At 50.2% G+C, this 24,499-nt stretch overlaps 2 protein-coding genes and 1 long non-coding RNA gene across 4 annotated transcripts in view; 1 reads left to right on the forward strand and 2 right to left on the reverse strand.

The window, feature by feature from the left end:
* On the reverse strand, positions 1–17,414 carry LOC122449431 (short transient receptor potential channel 2). 2 transcript variants are annotated; one of them, XM_043480962.1, is made up of 13 exons: positions 17,179–17,414; positions 14,301–15,008; positions 12,563–12,775; positions 11,330–11,494; positions 10,036–10,210; positions 6,773–6,973; positions 6,513–6,675; positions 5,206–5,298; positions 3,988–4,180; positions 3,287–3,414; positions 3,087–3,165; positions 1,433–1,562; positions 1–537 (listed from the first exon to the last, which is right to left on the reverse strand). In XM_043480962.1, the coding sequence occupies exons 1-13, from the start codon at positions 17,191–17,193 to the stop codon at positions 146–148; spliced, it is 2,655 nt and encodes an 884-aa protein (XP_043336897.1). In that variant the 5' UTR covers positions 17,194–17,414; the 3' UTR covers positions 1–145. The 2 variants fall into 2 exon arrangements, with proteins under 2 accessions (XP_043336897.1, XP_043336898.1); XM_043480963.1 differs by lacking the exon at positions 3,087–3,165 and having other exon boundaries at positions 404–537.
* The window catches only part of XNDC1N (XRCC1 N-terminal domain containing 1, N-terminal like), a 16,132-nt gene continuing 9,046 nt past the window's right edge, over positions 17,414–24,499 (reverse strand). Inside the window, exons 5-9 of the mRNA XM_043480964.1 lie at positions 23,410–23,495; positions 22,998–23,170; positions 20,501–20,573; positions 19,137–19,264; positions 17,414–18,420 (exon numbers count right to left, since the gene is read on the reverse strand). Of these exons, the coding sequence (XP_043336899.1) occupies positions 18,191–18,420; positions 19,137–19,264; positions 20,501–20,573; positions 22,998–23,170; positions 23,410–23,495 (690 nt within the window). The 3' untranslated portion in view covers positions 17,414–18,190. The remainder of the gene's footprint in view (positions 18,421–19,136; positions 19,265–20,500; positions 20,574–22,997; positions 23,171–23,409; positions 23,496–24,499) is intronic.
* LOC122449433 overlaps positions 18,368–24,499 on the forward strand; it is a 15,125-nt gene continuing 8,993 nt past the window's right edge. Inside the window, exon 1 of the long non-coding RNA XR_006271941.1 lies at positions 18,368–18,444. This is a non-coding gene — a long non-coding RNA (uncharacterized LOC122449433). The remainder of the gene's footprint in view (positions 18,445–24,499) is intronic.

Genomic DNA, 24,499 nt, shown 5'->3' on the forward strand with positions numbered 1-24,499 from the left:
TTCTCACACAGTCTGGAGACATCTGAGCTCCAGATCAGAGGCTTTATTGAGGCAAGGAAAGCAGCAGTGGCTCCTATGAAGTGACCCCCGCCCTCAGCTATCTAGGCTGCTCCAGTCACAAGAGAAGAAGGGACCTCCCCCAGCATCAGGTCCCCTCCTCGGCCCCCAGGTCTGCCTCCTGGGGCAGGTCCCCGGCCCCCTCTGATTCTTGCTCCCTGTGCACTAACACATGAGCTGGGGAGGAGGGGGCAGACTCCCCAGAAGCTGGAGCCTGAGCCCCTCCAGCATCCGGAAGCCCAGTTTCTGAAGACCCCTGGGTCCCCACCATCGCTGGCACTGTCAGCTCCGGGGTCTCAGGGATGAGGGGCCCCAGGTTCTGGAAGCTGTTGCGCACTCGGGTGATGTAGCGACTGAGGATGCTGGCTCCTCCGGGCGGCCGGCGTGGCCCTGCCTCCACCACAGCCCGCTGCACACCGGCTACCTCACTTTGCAGTCGAGACACCATCTTGGTCAGCTCTGTCAGTCTGTTGCCCAGGTCTGGGGGGTGGGAGTAGAGATGGGGGGGGTCTCTCAGAAGGCGAGTCTGCCCTGGTCCATCTCTACCCTCAACAGGGGAGGGTATGCCGGAGGATCCTGAAGCAGGAGAACTGGAGGAAGTGAGGGATTGGCACTGGGTTTGGGCCAGGTTAGCAGGCTCCGTCAGGGGTAGATGAATCAGCAGAGCTGGGGTGGTGATGGGTTTAGAAGATAGCAAAATGAAGGTCTCATGGACCAGAGAGGGGTCAGGAGCCATAGGGATGAGGATTGTCTATGGGTAGATATATGTATATCTGCCCTGTCCTCCTCTTCCCCATTTACATCTATGCTGCTCACATCCACCCTCAGGGCCGAGTGCAGACCCAACCCTCTCTCTCTCTCCAGCTTCTGGTACTCCAGCCTTCTGCCTTCCCATGAGCCTCTCACAGTGATAGGCTCTTCCTCTCCTTTGAGCTCCCACTGCAATTTGTTTCTCTTTTTTAAAGCACTTCCTGACTAGGGAGATGGTTTCTCTTCCTCACCAAACTGAAAGCTTCCCATGTGTCCCTACTGGGAACAAGGGGGCATAGTAATGAACTCTGATTGAATGAATGAATGAATGATGAATAAAGTGAAAGAGTGAATGCGTAAGGGAGCAGTTGAGAGAATAAATGAACACATTAATGAAGATGGGAACAAAGGGATAAATGAAGGGAGTGGGATAAATGTCTGAATGGGGGGTGGGCCTGGGGGTTATTGAGTGCAAGGGCACACATTCTCTCTGCAAGTTGTGGCTTCCAAGGGCGGGTCAGAGGGGGCCACAGAGAGAACTGCTGGCTAGACGAGAGGTATGAGGCTGGGTGTTCCAGATGAGCAAGGGACAGGAATGGGGAAGGCTTGGAAGTGAGCAGCTAACCTTTCCGACGAGTCTCCTCAAACTCCCGCTGGGCAGTCTCTATGTAGCGTTGCACCAGGGCCTTGATGACACGAAGCCGGTAGGATCCACGCTCTCCCTCCCCATGCCTTGCCCCTGCCCCAGGATTTGCCTGGGATGGGAAGACAGGAGGGTAAGAGGGATTCCTCACCCCCAGCCTTTCTCTCCTCACTGCAACCTCCCCCAGGCAATGAAGGATGGAGGCACAGTCTGTGCAGAGTTGTCTGTCCCTGAAGGTCACACATCCAGACCTTCGTGTAGGTCTGGCAGGTAGTCTGGATGGAGGTCACACACTGTGGAATGACTGAGTGCAACAGAACCAGGGAGGGAGGTGGGTGAGGGTTAGGAGAGGAAGAGGAGGAAGAGGGGAGTGGGCAAGGAGAAAAGCTGAGCAGGACAGAGTTGAGCTCTCGTGCCACCAACCCATCCTTGGTTTTTTTGAGCTGAGTCAGGGCAGGTTAACCTTGTCCTTCAGATTCCTCAGAGGGGAGACTAGAGGATATGGGGATGCATCTGCATGGACTAGCTCATGCAAAGGAAATGGAAACCATCGTGCAGGTTAAAGTGATTGGTTCTGGGTCCAGTTTCAGGCCTCAGGACAGAACCAGGAAGGCAAGTCAGGCCTTTGGGGCAGATAATACAGAGAAGGAGCAGAGGTGAAGATGGCAAAATGCTGGGCTTGGAAAACAGGCTGAAATCTCAGCTTGGTCATTTTGCCTCTGTGAGCCTTGAGCCAAGCTGCTCAGCTTCTTCAGGCTGAACATCTCCAGACTAAATATGGAGATGGGGGGTTTCCCTGATGGTCCAGTGGTTAATAATCTGCCTTGCAATGCAGGGGATACTGGTACGACCCCTGGTCAGGAAAGATCCTACATGCCGTTTCTTTTTGCTGCTCTAGACTGTCAGCACTTCAGGGGTCCACCATCCTGCATATCTTTATTTTCAGTATAGGTGTGCTTAGGTAAGTATTTATTAAACAAACCATTGACCAATCAGATAAGGGAAGGCCTACTTCATCAGGGGATCCAGGGGCCTCTGAGCCTCAGCGCTGGCCTGTGGCTTCACAGAGCTGAACTTAGAGAGACCTTGCCTTAGAGAGACCCTCAGGTGACATGTTTTAAGGGGAACAGATGGGACCCCCTGCAATAATGCTATCTGAATTAGGAGGGGTCCCATGCCAAGCCAGACTGAGTTAGGGAGCAGATAAGCAGAGGTAAGTTAGTCCCCTGGAGGCCTGCCCTCCTCTCTCAGGCCTCAGTCACCTTCAAATTTCCCAGTGTGTGGGGCATTCTTCCCTTAGCTCCTAAATGTTTTACTGTGGAAAACATTCAATAGTTTCTTGGCTTGGTTTAGGGCAAAAAGTTTTGCCTGGAGCTTGCGGGGTATTGGTGGCTTGGGAGGAGGGTGGCATGGACTTCATTTTAAACTGGATGATATAAGATTGGAGATTTAGGGAATAGCCAGAGACAGGCAGAGTGAAAGGCCACAGGAGAGAGAAGGAACTGGGAGCAGGCTTTCTGCAAACATATCTGGGAAGACAGACGAGCCAGGGGTGTTCAGACAAACAAATGGTACAGAGAGTGCAGCTAAAAGCCTGATGTGAGGAAGACTCACAACAAGCACATGTGATACTCACAAAGGTGGGGATTGGGGGATAGTCTGGCTTCTTGGTTTTGCAGCAGAATTGGCAACAGCAAATGAAGCGGAAAACTCTCCTGAGACATTGAGATGGTGGGAAGGGGTTAGTCAGAGGAAAGGGTCCAGGGAGATGGGGTGGGAGCGGGGTGGGAGTGCTGAGTGCTGGGGGTTTGGGAGTGAGGGCCCTGAGGTCCTCACCTGAGCAGGTAGAAGATGGCCTTGGGGGAGGGCAGGATGTTGAAGGGCACGGGCAGTGTCAGGCCCTCTCGGAAGTAGGACAGGTAGAGTTTTGAGCGAGCAAACTTCCATTCCACGTCAGCAGCGTCCTGAGGGCCAGGAGGCGAGTGCTCAGCAAGGACCACTTTGGTGCCTAGCCCTCCTGCCCGCTCAGTCTGCCCCATTTTCCCCCCAGTCCTCTGGTCTCTCATCTCCTGTGTGCCCACCACTTTCTTCTCCCCACTCTTGTCTCCATCCTCACCTGTCATCCACATCTCCCCTGTTTGCAACCCCCTTCCCGCTTCCTCCCCATCATCTTGCCTCCTTCTGACATTCAATTCCTGCCAGCCTTTTCTCCAGCCCACAAACCCTAACTCATCCATCTCCTTCCCTCTCACTTCTCATGTTTCCACCTACTTTTCCACAACACACACTTTCTTCCAGCCCTAATGTGGAATGAGCGCTAGTCTTGTGTCTGATAAAAACAATAACACCATCAAGATCCTCAATCTACAGACGAGGAAATGGAAGGCTTGAGAGGAAAACTTGTACCCAGTATCAAAACACGGCAGTAGTGGTGACAGAGCAGGAACCCAAATCTCTTGACTCCTTGCATCCTATTCCTTTCCTTCCCTTTCTCTCTTCTTCCCTCTGGCCTGAGCTGCTTCCCTCAGATCACGTACCTCAATCTTCTGGAATGAGTTGGTGATCATGGCAATGAGCATGTTGAGCAGCACAATCACCATGACGATGGTAAAGATGCCATAGAGGGCCCGGCCCACGAATTCCGGCACCAGAAACTGAGGCATGTCCACCACACTGTGCTCCTCCATGCCAAACATTGTCCAGAACAGAAACTGAAAGGTCTCATTGAAACTGGCACAGTGGGCCAAAGGGTAGGATGTGAGGGGTGGGAGATGAGCCTGGGGGCCACCCAGACTCACTCCTCCTCACCCTTCTCACCCTGGGGACCCAGCCAAAGGCGCTCTGCTTACATGAAGTCCTTTGGACTGCTTGCTGTTTCTGAGCCAGAATTTACTGAGCACACAGCAGTACTGGGAACAGGTGCTAAGGATGCAGCCGTGAACAAGACAAGCAGAGTCCCTGTATTCAGGGACTTTATGTTCTGGGTGGAGATGGGGATGAGATGGACACTATACCTCTTCCATCCTCCACACTGCATTCAGTGTGTTCTTTCTCAATGCTGAGTTGATGTGCTGGACTTCTGTTTGTCAAACTTTATATGCTCCTAACTACTCTCAGTCCAGATGTCTATTATGCAACCTACCTGAGGTTTTTAGCAAAAATACTTTTACTTAGCTGTCACCCATCAAAGAGCAGGAGGACTCAGCCTGTTTGTGCTACTGTGGAGTGACTGATCCCACCAGGGTCCTTGAAGGGGGTTGGAAGGAGTAGTTCCTGTCCCTAGCACTAAGATTCATGCTTTAAACCATGTCAGCAAAGTTTTTCAACATCCAGAAGCCAGAATGTGAACAAGGATTCTTGGGAAGAAGGGTTGGTCTGAATAAAGCCTCCATTTACTTTGAGAAAGCTTTGACAAGCATCCATAGATCCAACTACAAGTCCTTCAGCATCATTAATAAAACCATCATGTAGTTGCACTCATGAATTCATGATTGAATGATTGCTCGGGAGGCCACTTGGAGCTCTCTGGCCTGGGAAAGGCAGGGTAAGGCAGGTTTCTTGGCAGGCCCTTCATGAGTTCCATGACCTGGCCCCTCTGCTCTCTCCTGCTTCCTCTCTCAAAATCCCCTCCATGTGCCAGCCATGGAGGAAGTCTTGCTATTCCCCAAACATACCTCCTTGCTTAGGTACATGTCCCCCTTCTGCCCAGAATGCCCAGACTCCCACCTGCCTGGCCCGCCTCCACCCCAGCGTACTTGCCCAGCCGCTCAGTCTCCTGGTAAGGCACATAGATGTTGTTGAGGCCACAGAGGAAGGCGGTCAGGATGATCATGAGGATGAACATGAACCTGGCCGGGGGCGGGATGGGGAAGGGTCAGAACAGGTCTCTACCCTGGGAGAAGTCAGGCTCTAGGAAGAGGCATGGGGGTGATGGCTCCTAGGCTCAGCCTCTACTTGACAAGGATTCAGTTATTAAGAAGAGAGAAATTAGGGGGGTGGGAAATGAGAAGCGATTTAAAGGGTGTTGAAACAGAAACTCTCCTTCCAGAATAGAAGTTTATGGGTTGAAACAGTCAAAGTTGAGGATGATCCAGGCTCCCAGGGAGGGACTGAGATGCTGAGATGTGGTACAAGGATGGGGGAGAGTCACAGAGTCCTACTAGACAGGATTTCTCACCAGCAGAGTTAAAGCCGTGTGTGAGTTGAGTTGGCTTGCTGCAGGGAGGGATGGAAGCTGAGCTGAGCTGAAGATGTTCACAGACATACGAAGGTTTTTTCCCACCAAGGGCACCCACTCCCATCCTACCTCAGGCAGGGGATTTCCAGGGAAGCCGGCATTAACTATGGGTTCTGATTAGGGTGAAAGGCCAGGTATGCTGCAAATGATTAGATGATAATTATCAAGAAGACCAGATAATTCCATAAGTTCCAAGAGCAGTTGTATAAGGGGAACCATCCAAAGGGACCCCTGAGTCAGTGTCTCACCTCAAAAATGGGGAAATGGAGCCCCAGGTTGGCCATGGAGACAGCAACAGAACTGGCATGCCAACCAAGGGCTTTTTCTGCATTTGGTGGTTCTTGATCTTTGGAATCATAGGTCTCTTTGAGAATTAGATGACAGTTATAGACCCTCTCCGGCTTCCCAGATGGCCCTTGTGGTAAAGAGCCTGCTCGCCAATGCAGACTTAAGAGACACAGGTTCAATCCCTGGGTCGGGAAGATCCCTTGGAGAAGGACATGGCAACCCACTCCAGTATTCTTGCCTGGAGAACCCCATGGACAGAGGAGCCTGGTGGGCTATGGTTCATAGGGTGGCAAAGAGTTGGACAGCTGAAGCAACTTAGCATGCATGTAGCACGTGTAGACCCTCTCTGCAGAGAAATGTATCTTGACATTTACATTCCCACATTTTCCTATAGCTCCAGGGTTTCCAAGGTCTTTGGACCCTGTACAAGGAACCCAGGTTAAGAACCCCTGTGCTAACTAGAGCTGGGGAACTTCAGAAGGAGGTCAGATGGGGTCCGTCGGAGGGGAGGATGCTTGGAGCAGAGGCAGTACGCACCGGATCATGTCATCAATCATCCTGCCCATGGAAATCTGCAGGGTGCCCAGCGACTCATGGGCCGGCAGGATGTAGGCCAGGCGGGTGAAGCTGAGCATGCTGGTGACAGCGAAGAGCACCTCAGCCAGGAACTGGGGGTCCTCCGTGTGCCACTCGCTCCGCTCTGTGCCAGGGGGAATGGGGGGGGGGGAGGCGCTGAGGCCGAGAGTCAAGGAAGAGAGGGGGCCAGGGGATTCAGGGCTGCGCTCGGGGGCACTCACCAGCCGAGGTGAAGTAGTGGCAGGCAGCCCCGTCGGGGGCATCCTGGCAGTGCTTGTGTGCAAGCCCGGCCAGGAGAAGGCGCAGCGTGAAGGCCGCCAGGTACAGGGAGAGGATGACCATATCCAGGAAGTTCCACCAGTCCAGGAGGTAACTGCGCAGGCCCTCGATCCACACTTCCTTACACTCAAACCACAGGAAGCCTGAAGGAGGCGGCAGGGCACCAGCACCGGCTGAGACACCGCCTGCATCCAGGTCAGAGCTGTGTGTGTGGGTGTGGTTGGTGGGGGGAACCTCTCCACCAGGTAAGGGGGAACTAAAATATCCCAGGCATGAAAGTGATAAAATGTAGGCATTTAGTCTGCTTCAATGTCACAAAGATCTTCTATGGAAATAAAGAGAACTCCTGGCTGATGTAGACTTGGCGGCCGTGGGGCCAGTTTCAGTGATCTGGTCAGCTGATAAACTCAGAAAGTAACACCTGGAGAGGCTGGTTATTGCGAGGGGATGATCTAAATCTGGGTCTCCCTGCCCTCCACCAAATACACACTGACAAATATTTAGAGAATATTGATTTGAAGGGGCTCCAAATTATCAACTTGCTCATGATCAGCCCAGGGCCCAGGGCCAGGCCTGGGGAGGGAGGGTCTTGAGAGCTGGACCCCGTTAGACAGGAGACCCTGCCATGTCATGCCCTTCTCCACTCCCTGGATACAAGCACGTGCTTTTTCACTCATGGTTCTGTCCACACCTAGAAAGCCCTTCCACACCTTTTAGAAGGCGGGCTCACCTTTGCAACCCAGGACAAATCTCACCTCCTCTCTGAAGCCTTCTCTAACCAGGAGCAGTGTGTTCTCACAGCTCTTTTCAGATCTCTGTGATGCTGTTGCCATGGAGTACTGCAAGGTATCTCTTCCTGGGTCTGTTCCCCTCCCCTCCCTGAACTTGGAACCCCTCAAGGGCAGGGACTGTGGTCTATTCACCTCCTTGTCCACGGTGCCCAGAACAAGGCCCACCAATCACTATTGAATAAACACTGATTAAGCTCCTACCATGTGCCAGTGGGATCCTGTGGTGAAGACACAGGCCTCCCCGGGCTCATGATCTAGTGAGGGAGGTGGGCAAGTAGCCAAGTCATTATAGACCAGCGTGGTCAGTGCTAAGGTGAAGGAGAGCAGGGGAACAGAGGCTGTCTTTGGAGTGTTTAGGAACTGATCCTCACCCTGATTTGGGAACCAGGGAAAGCTTCACGTCTCACAGAGAGTGATGTTTGAGCTAAGACTGGATAGAGGAGTGGAAGCTGGGGCAGCATGAAAGGGGAGGGGGCTGTGGGGAAAGAGAACTCCCATGGGCCTGGAGACAAGTGGTGGGAACTGAGTCCGTTTCCATGGCAGCAGAGCACCTTGTGAAGGTGGGATCCATGCTCAGTGATGTATGTTGAATGGGTGGATGGAACCCTATTTATTTAAAATATCTTTATTTGGCTGTGCAGGGTCTTAGTTGCAGCATGCCAGATCCTCAATCTTTGTTACAGCATGTGGGATCTGTAACTGTGGCATGCAGAATCTTTTTAAAATGTGGTGTGTGGGATCTAGTTCCCTAACCAGGGATTGAACCCTGGTCCCCTGTATTGAGAGTGTGGAGTCTTAACCACCAGATCACAAGAGAAGTTCCTAGATGGAATCCTAATTAATTTATCCATGTGTTCTCAGGGCTTTGCTCACAATAGAGCAGCAGCAGGTGTTCACTACATGAAGAAATGAGGAATGTTGTTCCTTAAGACTTCTTCCCCTGCAGGCAGGAACTATACTGGTTTCACCTCCACCCAATACAGGTCAATAATGATTAGTAAACAGTTGGATGGGAAACTTTTCTTCTTGGATCACTCTTATTTTCTTCTCTAGAGTTTCTTGGCCAAATTTCCTTTCGTGCCTCACTGACTGACTTGTTATAGGGTGGAGTAGCAGACTTAGTCTACTGGTGGTTTGGGAATTGCCAACTAAGCTAGAGGTAAATCAAGAGAAGATAGATGAGGAAGGGGAGCCCAGCCCAGCTGCTGAGCTGACCAGCCAAATGCTCAACAGAGCTCTGGGGATTCTTGTCAACTGCATTTGTTGAACTGTTTGAGAAAATGCAATTTTGCTATAGAAGGAAAGAACACCAATGGAATGGGTGAAACTTATGCCTTAAGCATATATAAGTTAGTTATCCAGGTGACATGTTGGACAAATAAAGCAAGTAGAACACATATGTTGGGCTTCCCAAGTGGTGCAGTGGTAAAGAAACTGCCTGCCAATGTAGGAGATGCAAGAGACACAGGTTCAATCCCTGGGCCAGGAAGATCCCTTGGGGTAGGAAATGGCAACTCACTTCAGTATTCTTGCCTGGAAGAAAATGCCATGGACAGAGGAACCTGGTGGGCTACAGTCCATGGGGTCACAAAGAGTCAGACATGACTGAGCAACTGAGCGCATACACACACACACACACACACAGAGAATATATGTGTGTGAACACGTAGAATATTCAGGGTCGACATTCAATATTAGTGACACTGAATATACACGAGACAGAGGAGGCCCTTAGGATTCATCTGATCTTAAATTAGCTCCTCCCTGGTAATACCCAGTGGCCTCACCAGTCCTCTGCAACAAAATTGCAAGGAAAAGTCATAGCTGCTCGCCAGGATGATTAGTAAGCTACAGTTGTCGTCAGACATACGTGCCCCTGTGTTTCTCCTACAGATCAAGTGCTGGGCCCAGGCAGCTTCTGGCTATGGTATCCTCTGCTCAAACCTCTGGTCCTTAAAACAGCACCATCGTAAGTACACCATTTGTATGTACTTATGTAATAAACTGTATGATTCAAGCATCTTAATTTGGTCTATGAGTCTTTCTGCTCCATGACCTTTGAGATAAATTGCCTGGTGGTGTACTTGCTGGCTACCGTAATACCAAGGTGATCTGCCACCTAACACCATGGACCAGTGTCTTATTTGTGAGAGGATATGAACATCCAGAGTGGGTAGTGACTAATGCCAGGATAGGGGAAGAATGGGGTACGTACTCAGGGATCTATCACAGGGTGAGATCCCCTGATTAGAGGTGAAGGGGAAACCCATGGTGAACTAGAGCCCGCAGGGGTCTGGTTACATATTCAGGGAGCATCTTCAAGGGCCAACCCGTATAGGAGGGCTCACTGTGAAGAAAAATGAGGGGGTCCCCAGGAGGGAGTCTACCACAAATAAAAGGCCCCACCCATGTACCTGCAACCCAAACCATGTGCAGTGAAGTCTCCCAGACGCTCTGGCTGCGGCCTCGGAAGGTACTCAGCTGCGTCTCCATGACCAGGGACTCTCCCAGCAGGAAGATGAGGAACCACAGGTAGGAGGCCGAGTGCAGCAGGAACTTCAGCACCGGGATCTTCAGCAGACGGCCCAGCTGCAAGGGAGGAAGGAGAACAGGCTTCTCAGAGTCCTGCTCACCCCTCTCCCCTCCCAGGAGAACTTCCGGAATGCTCAATCCTCACGTGTCTCCTCCTTTCACTCACTCATTCAGATGTTTATCAAGAATGTACTGTATATTAGGCCTTCCCCTTCCATATTGATGTTTTCCTTCACAACTATAGGAGGTGGGTATCATTATTTCCAATTTTAAGCTAGGAACTGAGGATCACAGAAGTAAAGTAACTTTCCCTGGGAGGTCCCACAGGCTCTTCGATCACAACCATATTAAAAAGTTTATCATCTTTGGATCTCAAACGTCTTCCTTTTCCTCCTGTGTCCCCATCTTAGAAAACGTCCTGACCACCCAGAACAGGAAGCTTGAAGGCATCTCTGCATCCTTTCTCCTTTCTCTCACACACTCTGACAGCCTCTCGGACTCCCACCCCTACCCCAATTCATCCTTCACACCCCTAAGAGAGAGAGCTTTCTAAAACACAAAGCTAATAGGATCTCTTACCTCATTACAATCCTCCAGGGGCTCCCAACATTGCATAAGGTTCTGTGGAACCTGGGCCCCTGCTTGCTTTCCCACCATTGGCTAATTGCTATTTGCTCTTATGCTTTAGCTACACAGAATTCCTTTCAGTCTCTAATGCTTTGCATTCTCCCTCCCTGGGACGTTGGATGGATGCCCTTTTCCTGCCTCCTGGAGCACTGCTTACCCTATTCCTCACCTGGTTTACAGGGTCTTGATCTTTTTTATATCCACAGTGCCAGGCATGAGGTCTGGCTTGTAGTAGGGAATAGAAATATCTGAGTCCAAAAGGGCTCCCAAGGAATTTGAGGTTGGGGTGGGGGTTTCGTTAGGAGAGACTGCATATAGGACTCAGGCTTTGGAGGCAGAGAGACCTCAGTTTCAATCCCAACTCTGCTATTTCCTGTGGACAAAAGAGAATTTCTGATCCCTGTGTCTTCACTGTAAAATCCAGGTGCAATGCCTACCTTCCAGAACCACCTCAAATTACCTAAAAGGAACATTAAGGGCCCAGCTCAGGGCTTGGCATAAAACAAGTGCTCAATAAATGACAATTATCATTATTTATATTCTTAGTACCCGGGACTTGGGTGCCAGCCAATAGCCAAGGCAGAGGAGGGGCATGGTGAGGAAGATGAGGAAGGCGACGAAGAGCTTCCAGACAGTGGTGCTCCCACGCCAGCCAGCCAGGTTCCCACACCAGATGGAGGACAGGACTTGCTGGCAGATGGGGTGTGCTACAAACTAAACAGAGAAGGGTATGAGTGGAAGGAGTGACCACAGGCCAGGGAAGAAGAAGAGGAGCCAGTCAGGTGCCCTAACTTCATTGTGTAGAAAGTGAACCATGTTTCTTTTCTCCCCAGACCAGCCAGTTAAGAAGAGGCAACCCACTTGCCAAGTGACCTTGGGCAGATCCCACCCCTCTTTGGGACTTAGCTTCCTAGTCTATGAAGGAGAAACTGAGCTCAAAGAATTTTCTGGACTCTCCAGATCCCACATGGTTGAATCTAAGCCAGACAGTGGTGGGTGCAACTGGATACAGGTCCCAGAACCCTGAGGGTTCCTTGTCTTCTTAGCGATGCGGGGCACCAGGCAGCATGGTCTTGAGGAAGGGAGGAGCAGGGAAGGTGGAATTTGCTGACTTGGGCAGTCATTTTAAAGGAAGGTTTCTAGTTAAGCTCCTGGTAGGCTAGGATATCTGAGGGTGGGTGAGAGGGAGGAGTAAGAGGCTGGGGGACGCTAGAAAGGGAACATGTCTTTGGCTTAGGGGTGGGCATCTAATGAGATGGGGAATAATGAAATCACTTGATATTTCAGCCCTGAGAGATCTAGTCTAATCTTGCCGAATAGAGTGAGATATTGAAGTGTAACCACAGAAAAAGACCAGACCAAACCTACTCAGCAGGCCAACGGGTAAAACTCAGAAGTCTGGTCTGGTTGGGTCATGGGACTTCCAAGGCTGGGCAGAGGTTAGGGACTTAGACTGACGGTAAGAAGGGAAGGTGGAAGACCCATAGGATCAAGGGCCTGGAGAGAAGGGTGCTCAGAATCAAGATCTAAGAGGGGTCCTGGGACTTCCCCAGTGGTCCAGTGGCTAAGACTCTGTACTCCCAATGCAGGTGACCTGGGTTCGATCCCTGGACGGGGAATTAGATCCCACATGCCACAACTAAATCCTGGCACAAAGAAATAAATATAAATATTAAAAAAAAATAATGAGGGGTCCTGAGGGCAGGGAAATGACTTGCTTAGGGTTGGATAGGGGCCATCTAGTGGGGACAGGGCGATGGGACAGGGCAGGGCCCAGCTGACCCGCTTCTGGTTGTAGTTGACGGCCAGTCGCAGCCTTGCCAGGTTGGGGATGCCTTCCTCAAAGGCCTGGCCCAGACCCTCGGCCTCAGGCTCAGTCTCGCTGTCCTCGCCCAGGTCATTGAGCACTGCGGTGACCTCACTCTGGTTCCGGCACATGCCCAGCAGTTCAAAGCCATAGTCCTGGCTCAGCGATTCCAGGGCAATGTACTCGGGCTGTAGGGAGAAAATCCAGGTGTGCTGGCCATCCTGCAGGCCCAGCCCACCCTCCCGACACTGGGCCTGGGCCACTCTGTCCTGCCCTCAGCCACCACTTCCCCACAGCTGATGTCACCCTAAACCATCTATTCCTTTCTTCTCTGCCACCCCACCTGTCCTCCTGGCTATAACGAGGCACCTGCTATATCATCATTGCTTCTCTGGTACCGCATCTATCTCATCGTTGAGTCATTTCAACACAGAACCCTCCCCCCCATCACCTGTGCTCACCCCTAGTCCTTTCCTTTCCCTCTGCCTGTTTCAATTCTGCTCCTACTCTTCATGCCTTCTTGGGTGTTTTTGCTACCTTATATGAGAACACATACTGGCAGTTTTGGGAGCTGCAGAGTGGGCAGCTCTTGCCTCCACTTTCCCCTGCCTAGCCTTGGTCTTACTTGGGGCCCTAACACCAGAGAGAATCCAGGCTAGGATTCCAGGAGGCCCAGCACGGTCCCTCAGTTGGCAGCACCCTGGGTTAGGTATGTCCCCTTTCCAAGCCTTTGTCCCTTGCCAGAGGGCTGCTCTTCCTGCTACCTGGAAGTGGGGGTCCTCATTCTCTGATCCTTTGACTCCAGAGAAGCAGCACGCTCCTCCCCCGGCTCACCTGGCACAGGTCACGTCCAGCCTTAGGCCTCTGTTTTAATACCCCTGTCTGTTTCCTCACCTAATGGTAGTTGTCACCAAGGGGATCAAGTCGGGCTGGCACTGAGAAGATGTCAGTGGATGAGTGATGGCTGGAACTAGACTGTGAATTCAAGGCCCCTGATCAGTCCTGGCCTCCAGGCCTTCCCTTCAGGTGTTCTGTCTGCCCAGAGCCCCTGCTCTCATCCCATGTCTCCTTTTGCTAGCTGAGAGTCTTTGCACTGAGCGCCTACATCAAATATCCTCCCTACTCCTCTTCACTTGTGTTAAACCACCTGGTCATGTAGCCAAGTTAATCCCGCTTCTTCTAAGGAGTCTGCCCTGCACACAACAGCTGTAGCCTCCTGACCTATTTTCTGGCCCTTGGAAGCCCTGTAGCACCATCCACAGAGGCCCCAAATGAAGCTGAGCCTCCGGGGGTCTTGTCCACTTCACTCTGCCCTCTTCCACCCTGATGTGATCATGAGCTCGAGGCCCCAACACAGGATGCTCTAGATGGGACCACACAGTAGGCATTCAGAAAGGACAGGTTCTACTGAATGTCATCTCTAAGTCTTCCCAGCTGTTTTTCTATCTGTGTTCTCCCTCCTCCATCAGACAGATGCAGGACACCCCTCGGGTTGGGTACGTGTTGCCCCCATGAAACTAGGAGCCCCTGGAGTGACAGCTGTCTGCCATTAGAAAGAATCCCCTTCAGGGCAGGATTCTGGAACTCCCCATCAGAACGGAGGTTTCCTGAGAACATCTTTCTGTTGTTTCTCTCTTCCCAGAACACCCACCAGAGGCCCACGGAAGGACAGATACAGGGCACCGAGGGCAGGAGGAGGGAGCAGAAACCAACCTTAAACTCAGGCTCCTTGCGGGCAAGGCGCCGGAGCTCACGGCTGAGCTGGAAGGCAGCGAGCATGGCGTCCTCGCTGGCCAGCGAAAGGTGGGCGCGGCTGGCAATGCCGCGGTAGGTGTTGATGCGAGACAGGGAGAACTTGAGCAGGTCGTAGCGGCGCGCGTTGCTGCACTCGAGGCAGGCACAGGAGACAGGGTGTGGCCGTGCGATGGTGTGACCCTGGCCCATGAGCAGCTGGGCAATCTCATACAGGTCCTTCTGGCAGGCCAGGGTGAGGGGTGTGACCCCGGGGGCAAAGCGGGAGCCATCGATTGACGAGTCAAAGAAAGCCAGTGAGGAAGACCTGGTGTCCACCTTGCGGCCCTTCTCCCGTTCCAGCCGGGCCAGCAGGTGACGCACCACTGCGGGTTGGTTTGTGTCCACAGCCACCAGCAGGGCCTCGTGGATCTGGCGGAAGTCGAACTTGACGTTGGCCAGCAGCACATCAGTGATGGCCTCGTGGCCCAGGCGGATGGCCAGATTGAGAGCCTCCCTCCAGGAGCGGTCCTCAGCCTCCTCCACATTCCGGGGGGGCCCGCCTGGGGCCTCGACCCCTGCCTCCAGCAGCTGCTGCACCAGGCCTATCTGTCCCTCCTGGATGGCACCCAGCAGTGGAGCAGGGAACTTCAGCTTTCTGTTCACGATCTCCATCCAATTAGGCTGAATCTGGATGAAGGAGCAGACAGGGTAGGACCTCGAGTCCCCAACCTTCTTTGCTGGGGGCTTTCCTCACCCTTCCATTTTCAAGCCCTTAATCCTCTGTACCCAGCCACCATCATAGTCTTCCTGGTGGCTCAGATGGTAAAGAGTCTGCCTGCAATGTGGGAGACCCGAGTTCGGTCCCTGGGTGGGGAGGATCCCCTGGCGAAGGAAATGGTAACCCACTCCAGTATTCTTGCCTGGAAAATCCCATGGACAGAGGAGCCTGGGGGACTACAGTCCATGGGGTCACAAAGAGTTGGACATGACTGAGCAACTTCACTTTCATCCCAAACACAAGTTGTTTTTTTTTTAAAGTACACTTAGTGTTTGGGCTTCCCAGGTAGTGCTAGTGGTCAAGAACCCGCCTGCCAACACAGGAGACAGAAGAGACGTGGGTTCCATCCCTGGGTCAGGAAGATCCTCTGGAGGACATTGCAACCCACTCCAGTATTCTTGCCTGGAGAATCCCATGGACATGGGAGCCTGGTGGACTACAGTTCATAGGGTCGCAAAGAGTCAGACATGACTGAAGTGACTTAGCAAATAGTACTTAAGTATAGGTAGTTTTTTAAACCCTCAAAAGTATGTAACTCATTCAATTCTTAAATAACCCTGTAAGGCAGGAGCTATCACCCCACCCTGTCCCCACTTTAACAGAAGAGGGAACCAAGGTAGACTTGCCAAGCCACTTAGACAGGGTGGTCACCCAGGCAGCTTGGTTGAGGAGCTGGTGTTCCTAGTTATTCTTCCGTGGTACTTCTCAACTCAAATAAAAATTATTAGTAGTAGGTGGCTTTTGGATTTCTGGAATCTCTACTTCAAAACCTCCCAAATGTGGTAAGTAGGTAAACACTTTCCCTCTTTTAAGAGGGAAAATAACGATACTACCACTTTTATCTGTTTTACTCTGAAACTAAATTCTACATTAAACGATATATACTCTAGTATATAGTTTATATAATGTGATCATCTTGTATAATGACGATATGAATGCCCTCCCCTGCCCAGTTATGTCTGTGTAGGGAATACACTTCATGCCCATATTTTCCAGGAATTAATCGTTTTAGAAATACCCTTTCATACTGTAATAGCTTCTTGTATATTTTTGTTAAGCTGTTAGTAAACAATATCCCATTGACTGGTTTGAAATGCTGATAATATTTAGAAAATTGGTCTTGGTTGAAAAATGCATTTTTTTTTTAAGATAAGTAGCTTAAAACCACACACATTTATTCTCTTACAGTTCACGCAGTCAGAACTAAATCATATCATGAGGCTAAAGCCAAGGTGCTAGTGGGGCAGGGCGGCTCTAGGGCGGAATCCTTTTCCAGCTTCCAGAGTTACATCCCTTGCATTCCTTAGTTTATGGCCACTTCCTTCAGCTTTAAAAGCCAGTGGCATAGACTCTCACAACTCCTAAAGATATGAAGATTAAAAACATGTTCTTAAGTCACTATTTTACTGTGTGGATTCTCAGGTTAGGAAAGAGTTCCTCACACTCTTCATTCAAGTAACTCATTCAGTTCTGACGGGAGGCCCCTCCCTCAGCACAACTCCTACCTCACAGGAAGCCACACACAGTGAGGCTGATGTGGGCAGCCTGGGAAGGAGCAGATTGAAGCAGGACAGGGCTGCACTGGGAGAGGAACCCCCAGGCGGGCACACAGATCTCTCCAGGACCTGCTCCCATCTTGTTGACATCCTCTTCCAGCTGCTCCTCCCTGGTGAAGTCCCAGAGCTTCTGAGGGACAGGTCCAGACACGTCCGCACAGGAGGGTCTTTGAATTGGGTTTTTCCCAAGCCCCTGAGTGCTGACCAAGCCTCGTGGTAGGATCCCACCAGGCTCTCCTTCACCAACTCACCAGCTCTGCCCTCTCTTGCTCTGGGCAGCACTCCCTCGAGCCCCCGGCGCTGCCGTGGCCCTCTTTCCCACCAGGCCCAGCCCTTCCTCACCGCCTGTCCTTCTGTGCCCAGGTTTGGGCCTCCAACCGCTCTCCTCCCACCCGCAGGGTGGTGTCTCCCACCTGCCGGGCAGCTACGTTGTCCCTGCCACTCCTCTGAGTCAATCTATTGTTTTAATCACAGCCAGAAATGGGACAAGGATAAGGGAAGGCAGGGAGCAGAGGCCTCTTACCGTGAGGGGGTCCATGGCTGCACCCACCTATGCTGGCGGGGACGGTGGGAGGGAACTCCGGCTCCTCTGTCTGCTCCCCCAACTGTGCCCAGCTTTCTCCTTCCTACCCCTTCCAAACTCTGCCCTCCCTCTGCCAGGCCCAGCTGCTCCCCTTCTGCCCTGTACCCTGGAGACCAGAGGAACTGGTGTTAGTGCCACACAACGAAACCTTCTGGGAAAGGAGAGAGGACACAGATGCTCAAAAATGGCAGGAATATATTTTAGAAAACCACAGGTGGAAGGGACCATAGTGACCTTCTGGTCCAACTGCCCCAATGTGCAGACGTGGCCTGGAACTCGCCCAAGGTTCCACAGCCAGCCACTCCTCAGTCTTTAGTCTGTCTGATTCCCATAAAACTCAACAGGAGGATGGGAATTTTTTTTTTCTGTTACTGAGGGTTAACTCTGGACCCAAGATAAATAACTTGCTTAAAGTCACACAGCAACACTGTTACCTGATTATCCTAAGGAGCAAAGTCCCAAAGGACACTAAGAGTGCAGTTCATGGGGCACTGAAGGTCAGTCTTATACTCAAAAATCACTCACTTTTCCCAGGACACCACAGGATCTTATCTGTTGGGCGGGGCTTTTCTTTTCATTGGACCTCAGTTTTTCTCTCAAGAAAATGGGCACGAGGATACACATCACTCACTGAGGGGAAGATGTTCTGGATTGTGTCCTGAAGCCCTTGAGAGCTCACCAATTCTATCCCAGAAGTCCCAAAGAAGAGACACATGGAGCTGTCCTTGGGAGAGTAGGGCGCCATGGTGACAGAAGCCTTGACAACTGGGAGTGGGGAGCAGGCTGGGCCCAGAGGTGCCCTCAGGCGGAGAGTCCTAAGGGAATGAGTGGTGGGGAGGACAGGGGGCGGCCTGGCCTCGTCAGCCCCTCCCAACTGTCAAGAGAGCCTCTCGTCCATTTCTGTCACAGAGGGTGGAGGGGGGCCAAGGCTGCAGGACTTCATGGCTCAGGCCTAAAGGACCTCCCCGCACGTACTGGCATGTTCTTCTATTTCTCCTGCCGAGAATGGCAACTCGCAGATAGGACACTGGACCCAGGAAATTGGCGGCGAGCTCTCTGGGGAGGAAACCCACAGTACGTGTGGAGATGAAGATGGTGATGAGGTGGGAGAGGCTGGGGGAGGCGGGGAGGCCCCTCCACAAGTGGCAGCGTGCTGGGGAAGCATGTCCACGCTGAAGGAGCCTGAGGGGGAGACAAAAGGAGGAGGTAAGAACCCTGGGTCCACTCCCGGGCGGGAGGTCACCCCATGCAGCCTGAAGAGAACATCTGCTGGCAAAATGCAGCTGTTTTCAGAAGAAAATTTTACTAGGGTTGAGTATTTGATACCTGATGACATCCAGTCACAAGTCCACCAAACATTTTTTGAGTACGTCCCATGTGCCTGACACTGTGTGAGGCACTGAGGGATGTAAGCCCAGACCTGTCCTCATGGACTATGGCGTCTAGGGGCAAAGATAACTTGTGACCACAAGTAACTGTCACAAAGTACAGGGTGAGAAGTGCTAAGCCCAGGGGAATCAGAGAATGCAGCAGGAGCTCAGTGGGAGAGATTATCTGAGGTCAGAAAAGACCTGGCAAATAAGAACCACCTGAACAGAGACTTAGAGGGGAAGCAGCATTTGGTCACGGAGGAAGTTCTGAACGAAATTCTAGGTCCTCGCTGACAGTGTTACAGTTTGCTTTGTTTCACATTTCTCCCGAGGACAGAGCCAAGTACCTTTCCTCAGCCTGGTGAACACAACCTGAGGAGGTGCTTAACACAGACTCGTACGTAACTGCAGATGACAGAGGCCATGGGCCCAAGTTCACCTGGTTCCTGGCAGCACTCCCAGATCTCCTATTCCTCCCTCAAGGGACGCCGAGTTCCCCCCAACCACCCCTGTGCCCACGCCGCTCACCTGCACAAATGGGGCACCACCCACTCTCCTGGACTCTGCTGCTTCGGGCCTGGGGCCGCAGATGTTCTCTCTGGCCTGCCTTTGCTAGCCTCCGCTGGTTTGGCCGAGAGTTTGAGTTGGATACAGGCCTGTGAGAAAGAATGGTTACAGACCAGCTGTTAGCAAGAGGCCCTCGGGGCTGAAAGGGCCTCAAACCAGGGTGAAAGGTGCAGACGAGCTGCTGTGGAGCCAGAAGCCCTGGGCTGGGGTCCTGGTTTGCTCACTTGATGTATCAGACTTGAGGGAAGTCATTTCATCTTTGAATATCTGAGAACAGAGCTTCTATCACTGCCTTCAGGTTTATTATTATTATTATTTTTTTTACAGACATAATACACATCTCATAAAATTCACCCTTTTAGATTATTCAGTGGTTTTAGGATATTCACGAGGTCATTGATTATTATAGCTTACTCCAGAATATTTTTATCACCCCCAAAAAGAAACCCTGAACCCATTCATAGTCACTTCCTACTCCTCTATTCCCACATACTCTGACATTTTTTGTCCATTTAAAAAATGAGGTTATCTTTTATTATTGAATTGTAAGGGTTCCTTACAACTTTTGAACTGTGGTATTGGAGAAGACTCTAGAGAATCTCTTGGGCTGCAAGGAGATCAAACCAGTCAATCCTAAAGGAAATCACTCCTGAATATTCACCAGAAGGGTTGATGCTGAAGCTGAAGCTCCAATACTCTGGTCACCTGATGTGAAGAACTGACTCACTGGAAAAGACCTTGATGTTGGGAAAGATTGAAGGCAGGAGAAGGGGACGACAGAGGATGAGACGGTTGGATAGCATCACCTACTTGATGGGCATGAGGTTGAGCAAGCTCTGGGAGTTGGTGATGGACAGGGAAGCCTGGCATGCTGCAGTCCATGGGGTCACAAAGAGTCAGACACAACTGAACCACTGAACTTAACTGAACTGAAGGGTTCCTTTATATTTCTAGATACAAACCCCTTATTGAATACACAATATGCAAATATTTCCCCCCTTTTTCTGAGGGCTGTCTTTTAATTTTCTTGATGGTGTCCTTTGAAGCAGAAAACAACTTAAATTTTAAAGAAGCCCATGAGATATAGCACACTTGTCTTCATTTCTGGTTTGCTTCCAGGGCCACTGCCTTGTCTAGCTCCATGCCTGACACCATGTAGACAAGGACATCTTTTCTCTTGCTACCTTGTAAGTCCAGACCATGAGAGCAAGACCAGACACCAGGGTGCTCTCTGGCATAACTGAAACATGAGTGGGGGGTGGACAGGTGCAGAAGGACAGTAGGTTAGGGGAGATGATCTGGGGCTTTCAGGTTGACCTACTTACCTGCGGGCTCCTACTTTCCTCCTCTTTGTCCTGCCCACATCCTTCTCTATGTTCTGCTCCTCTGATCTGGTCTCTGTGTTAGAAACGCTCATTAAATCTATCTCATTAACAAAAGGCCCTTCACATATGAAATTCCTTATTTTGAGAATATTCTATCCCCCTTCCCTAGTCAATTCCTTCTTGCTCTTCAAGTCTTAGATGAAATGCTAATTGCTATGAGGCAGGATTCTCTCATCAAAAGCTGGTCATCCTATTATGCTTTGCCTTTGAAGTACTTATCACCGTTTTAAGTTTTAGATTTCCTTGTGTGACATGGATGCGTATCTCTCCATCAGGGTAGAAGCACTGCTTTTTTATTTATTGTGGTGTCCCTGGCACCTAGCCCAGAGCCTTGCACATAGAGATGTGCAATTAATATCTGTCAAAGAACGGTAACAAAAGCTAGCAACAACGGTTTGTCTAGTTATTCAGAACTTATGGAGCACTACATACAGGATTTACTATATATAACATATATATTTTAGATTTCTTATTTATTTTTATTTTTGGCTGTGCTGGGTCTTTTCTGTCTCGTGTGCTCCTTTTCTAGTTGCGGTGAGTGGGGTCTACTTGTCATTGTGATGCGAGGGCTGCTCATAGCGGTCACTCCTCTCGTTGCAGAGCACAGCTCCAGGCGTTCGGGCTCAGTAGCTGCAGCTCGAGGACTTAGCTGCCCTGCTGCATGTGGAATCTTCCCCGACCAGGGATCAAACCGGAGTCGCCTGCATTGGCAGGTGGATTCTTAACCACTGGACCACCAGGGAAGTCCAGCATTTACTATATGTTAAGTGTTTTCATAGCTCTAACACCCAGTCTGTAGCATGCCCCCCAAAGATCCTTCCTCATTCTCCGTATTTTAAAATGATAACCTGCATCCTTCCTTATGTGGTAGGCAGCTTGTAGAATGACTCCCACTGGTTCCTGATTCCTGATATACATGCCTCCCCTTAAGTGTGGGAAGGACTTAGGAACTTGCTTCTAATGAATAGAATATGGTTAGGAATTCCCTGGTGGTCCAGTGGCTAAGACTCCACAGTCCCAATGTAGGGGGCCTGGGTTTGATCCCTGGTCAGTGAACTAGATCCCACATGCTGCAACTGAGAGTTCACATGCTGCAACTAAAGAGCCGGTTCCAGTTTGTTGGGGGACTCAAAGATCCCACGTGCTGAAACTAAGACTCAGTGAAGCCAAAAACCAAAAAGCATCTAGTGCAGATGTTAAAAAAAAAAAAAGAATATAGCAAAAGTGATGGGATGGCACTCTGTGATGAGGTTACCAGACACTGACTCCTTTCTCGTTAGCACTGTGTCTCTTGCCCCCTAGGTGGCTCACTCTAACGGAGCAAGCTGCCACAATGTGAAATGCTCTATGGAGAGGCTCTCATGGCAGAACTGAGGGGGGCCTGAATCCAACAGCCCTCAGAGGCACTGAATCCCTACCACAATCATGTGGAGGGGTGAAGGAGCAGATCCTTTCCAGCTGAGCCTTGAAACGACGGCAGCCTGTGACAGATCCAGAGTCTGAGACCCAGTTAAGTCACACCTGGATTCCTAACCATGAGAAACCGTGAGACAGTAAATATTGTTTTCAGCCACTAAATTTTGGGGAAATTTATTACAATTGGTAACCAGTGTACCCTATTTCTGCTGCAGGACTCACTCTCTGCGATGGCCCACATTCTGTCTGTGGAGTGTGTTTCTAAATAAATCCACTTCTTACCTATCAAAAAAAAATACCCTATTTCTGCAATGAAATAATATACTCATGATTTCACTAATTTGTTCAGTTCTTTGAAATGACAAACCATTCCCTTAAAAAAATTTTTCCCAATGAAGCAATGAGTGGAATCAAGGGTTTATGAGAATGCTACTTGTTTCTGCTCTCTGGCTGTTCAGAATAGTGAGAAGGACAGGAACTCTGGGGTTCAAATCCTGGTCTGCCACTTATTAGCTGTGTGACTTGGAATATGTAGCCTCAGGTTCTTTCGTAAAATGAGTTTGTGATGAACATTAGTTAGTAAAAGTGCCTAGCAATGTCTGGTGCAAAGTAGGAACTCCAAAATGTTAAATCCTTTCTCTCTCTGTGATGAAACCACATTACTCCCCTACTTCATGTCTCTAATAAGCTCCATATACCACCACCTCGACTTAATTGTCCTCCTTCGTTCACTCACAGAACATTAAAACTGCAAGAGGCCTAAATACTATTTGGTTTAATTCCTTCACTTTGAAGAGAAAAGATTTGAAGCCCAAAGAGATAAGGACTTTTGGTTCCTGGGCCAGAGCTCTTTCAATTATATACAATACTTGATTTTTCTTCTGGGAACAAGACACTGACCACCACCTTTTCCTCCATTTGAAGTCCTGTTTGTGAGCCATCCCTGTGTAGCAATGATGCATTCAGGGAGGAAGGAGGGTGCTGGGAAGTAAGGAGCCAAAGGTAGGTCATGGGGCCTCACCTGTGCTGTCCTGATGACTGGGACCTGGTTCTGCATGGGTGGTTTTAGGGTCTGCCACACGGGCTGGAGGTGCCCTGTGGGCGGCTGAAAGCACCATGCAGGCTGAACGCCCCAGAGTCCCTGGCTGCAGCTGCTTTAGGATATTCCTAAGCTCGGAGATTTCCTTGGTGGTCCTGCAGGGAAACACGGAGCACTTGGTTTCATTCAGAACAGAGATTACATTTTGCTCACCCAGGTCAGAAGCATCTAACCAAGAAAGCCAGGTTTGGTATATAGATGCGGTGAGGCCTAGAGTGTGGAAGTAACTGAGAGAACCCAGACAGGTCCTGTGTGTCTGTGAGTGATCTGGTAGTTTCCTCCAGGAGAAAGAACTGAGAAGTTGCCAAGAGACCTCACTCTGGCAGTTACGTACGTTTGGGGATCTGGGAAGAATGTCCTCCGGATGGAAGGATTAGCCAGCCAGGGGCTGGGATCAGACTCTTGAGCATCAGAACAGCCCTGAGGAGAAAATGGAGAAATATGAAGTACACACATTCACCACCAGGGGGCACTGTCACATAATGCCAGGGACACTACCAAACTCAGGGCTTCAGCTTAATGAGTGTATTTGCTATAACTCGTACATGGCATGTTGGCTTGTCTATGTACACACTTTTCCAGCTCTAAGATGTGAGATTTGGTGATTTTGTGTAGTTAATTCCCAGTATTAAGGATTTTGTTATGATCCTGAAAGACCCCAAAATAAAAGAACACAAGCTATTGGGAAAACCAGGGCTATGGGACTCATATTATATGCAAATTTGTATACATGTATATACATACACGGGCTTCCTTGGTAGCTCAGCTGGTAAAGAATCTGCCTGCAATGCGGGAGACCTGGGTTCGTTCCCTGGGTTGGAAAGATCCCCTGGAGGAGGACATGGCAACCCACTCTTGTATTCTTACCTGGAGAATTACCATGGACAGAGGAGCCTGGTGGGCTACAGTCCATGGGGTCACAAAGAGTTGGACATGACTGAGTGAATAAGCATAGTACAGCATATACATACACCATGGACAGAGGAGCCTGACGGGCTACAGTCTATAGGATTGCAAAGAGCACATGACTGAAGCAACTTAGCATGCACACATGTATACACATAAATATACAACTCAGTGGACATGAGTTTGAGCAAACTCCAGCAGCTGATGAAGGACAGCGAGGCCTGGCATGCTACAGTTCATGGGGTCATAGAGAGTCAGACACAACTTAGTGACTGATCAACAACACATATTTTTAAAAGTTTATACATATATAAATAGAACACATATAAAATTGGTTCACGTAGGTACAAAACTCAAATCACTCATCTCTATATACCCATGTGACAGAAACAAATTATACACACATAGGTATTTCTTTATATTTAAAAATAGTTCTATTTTGAACTATTTGGGGATATTTTAGTCATTTTTCTCTTTTAAATGTTTAAATTCCAGGATGTTTTATTTTGTGAACAATT

This window comes from Cervus canadensis, chromosome 11, assembly GCF_019320065.1.
Source record: "Cervus canadensis isolate Bull #8, Minnesota chromosome 11, ASM1932006v1, whole genome shotgun sequence".
Taxonomy (NCBI): domain Eukaryota; kingdom Metazoa; phylum Chordata; class Mammalia; order Artiodactyla; family Cervidae; genus Cervus; species Cervus canadensis.

Excerpts from the sequence above, each read along its gene's own strand:
- LOC122449431 (XM_043480962.1), bottom strand. Across the intron at positions 6,676-6,772 it reads CCACTACTTCACCTCGGCTG|AGCGGAGCGAGTGGCACACG; the intron begins GTGAGTGCCCCC and ends CCCCTGGCACAG. Across the intron at positions 1,563-3,086 it reads ATCCCCCAATCCCCACCTTT|GCAAATCCTGGGGCAGGGGC; the intron begins GTGAGTATCACA and ends TTCCCATCCCAG.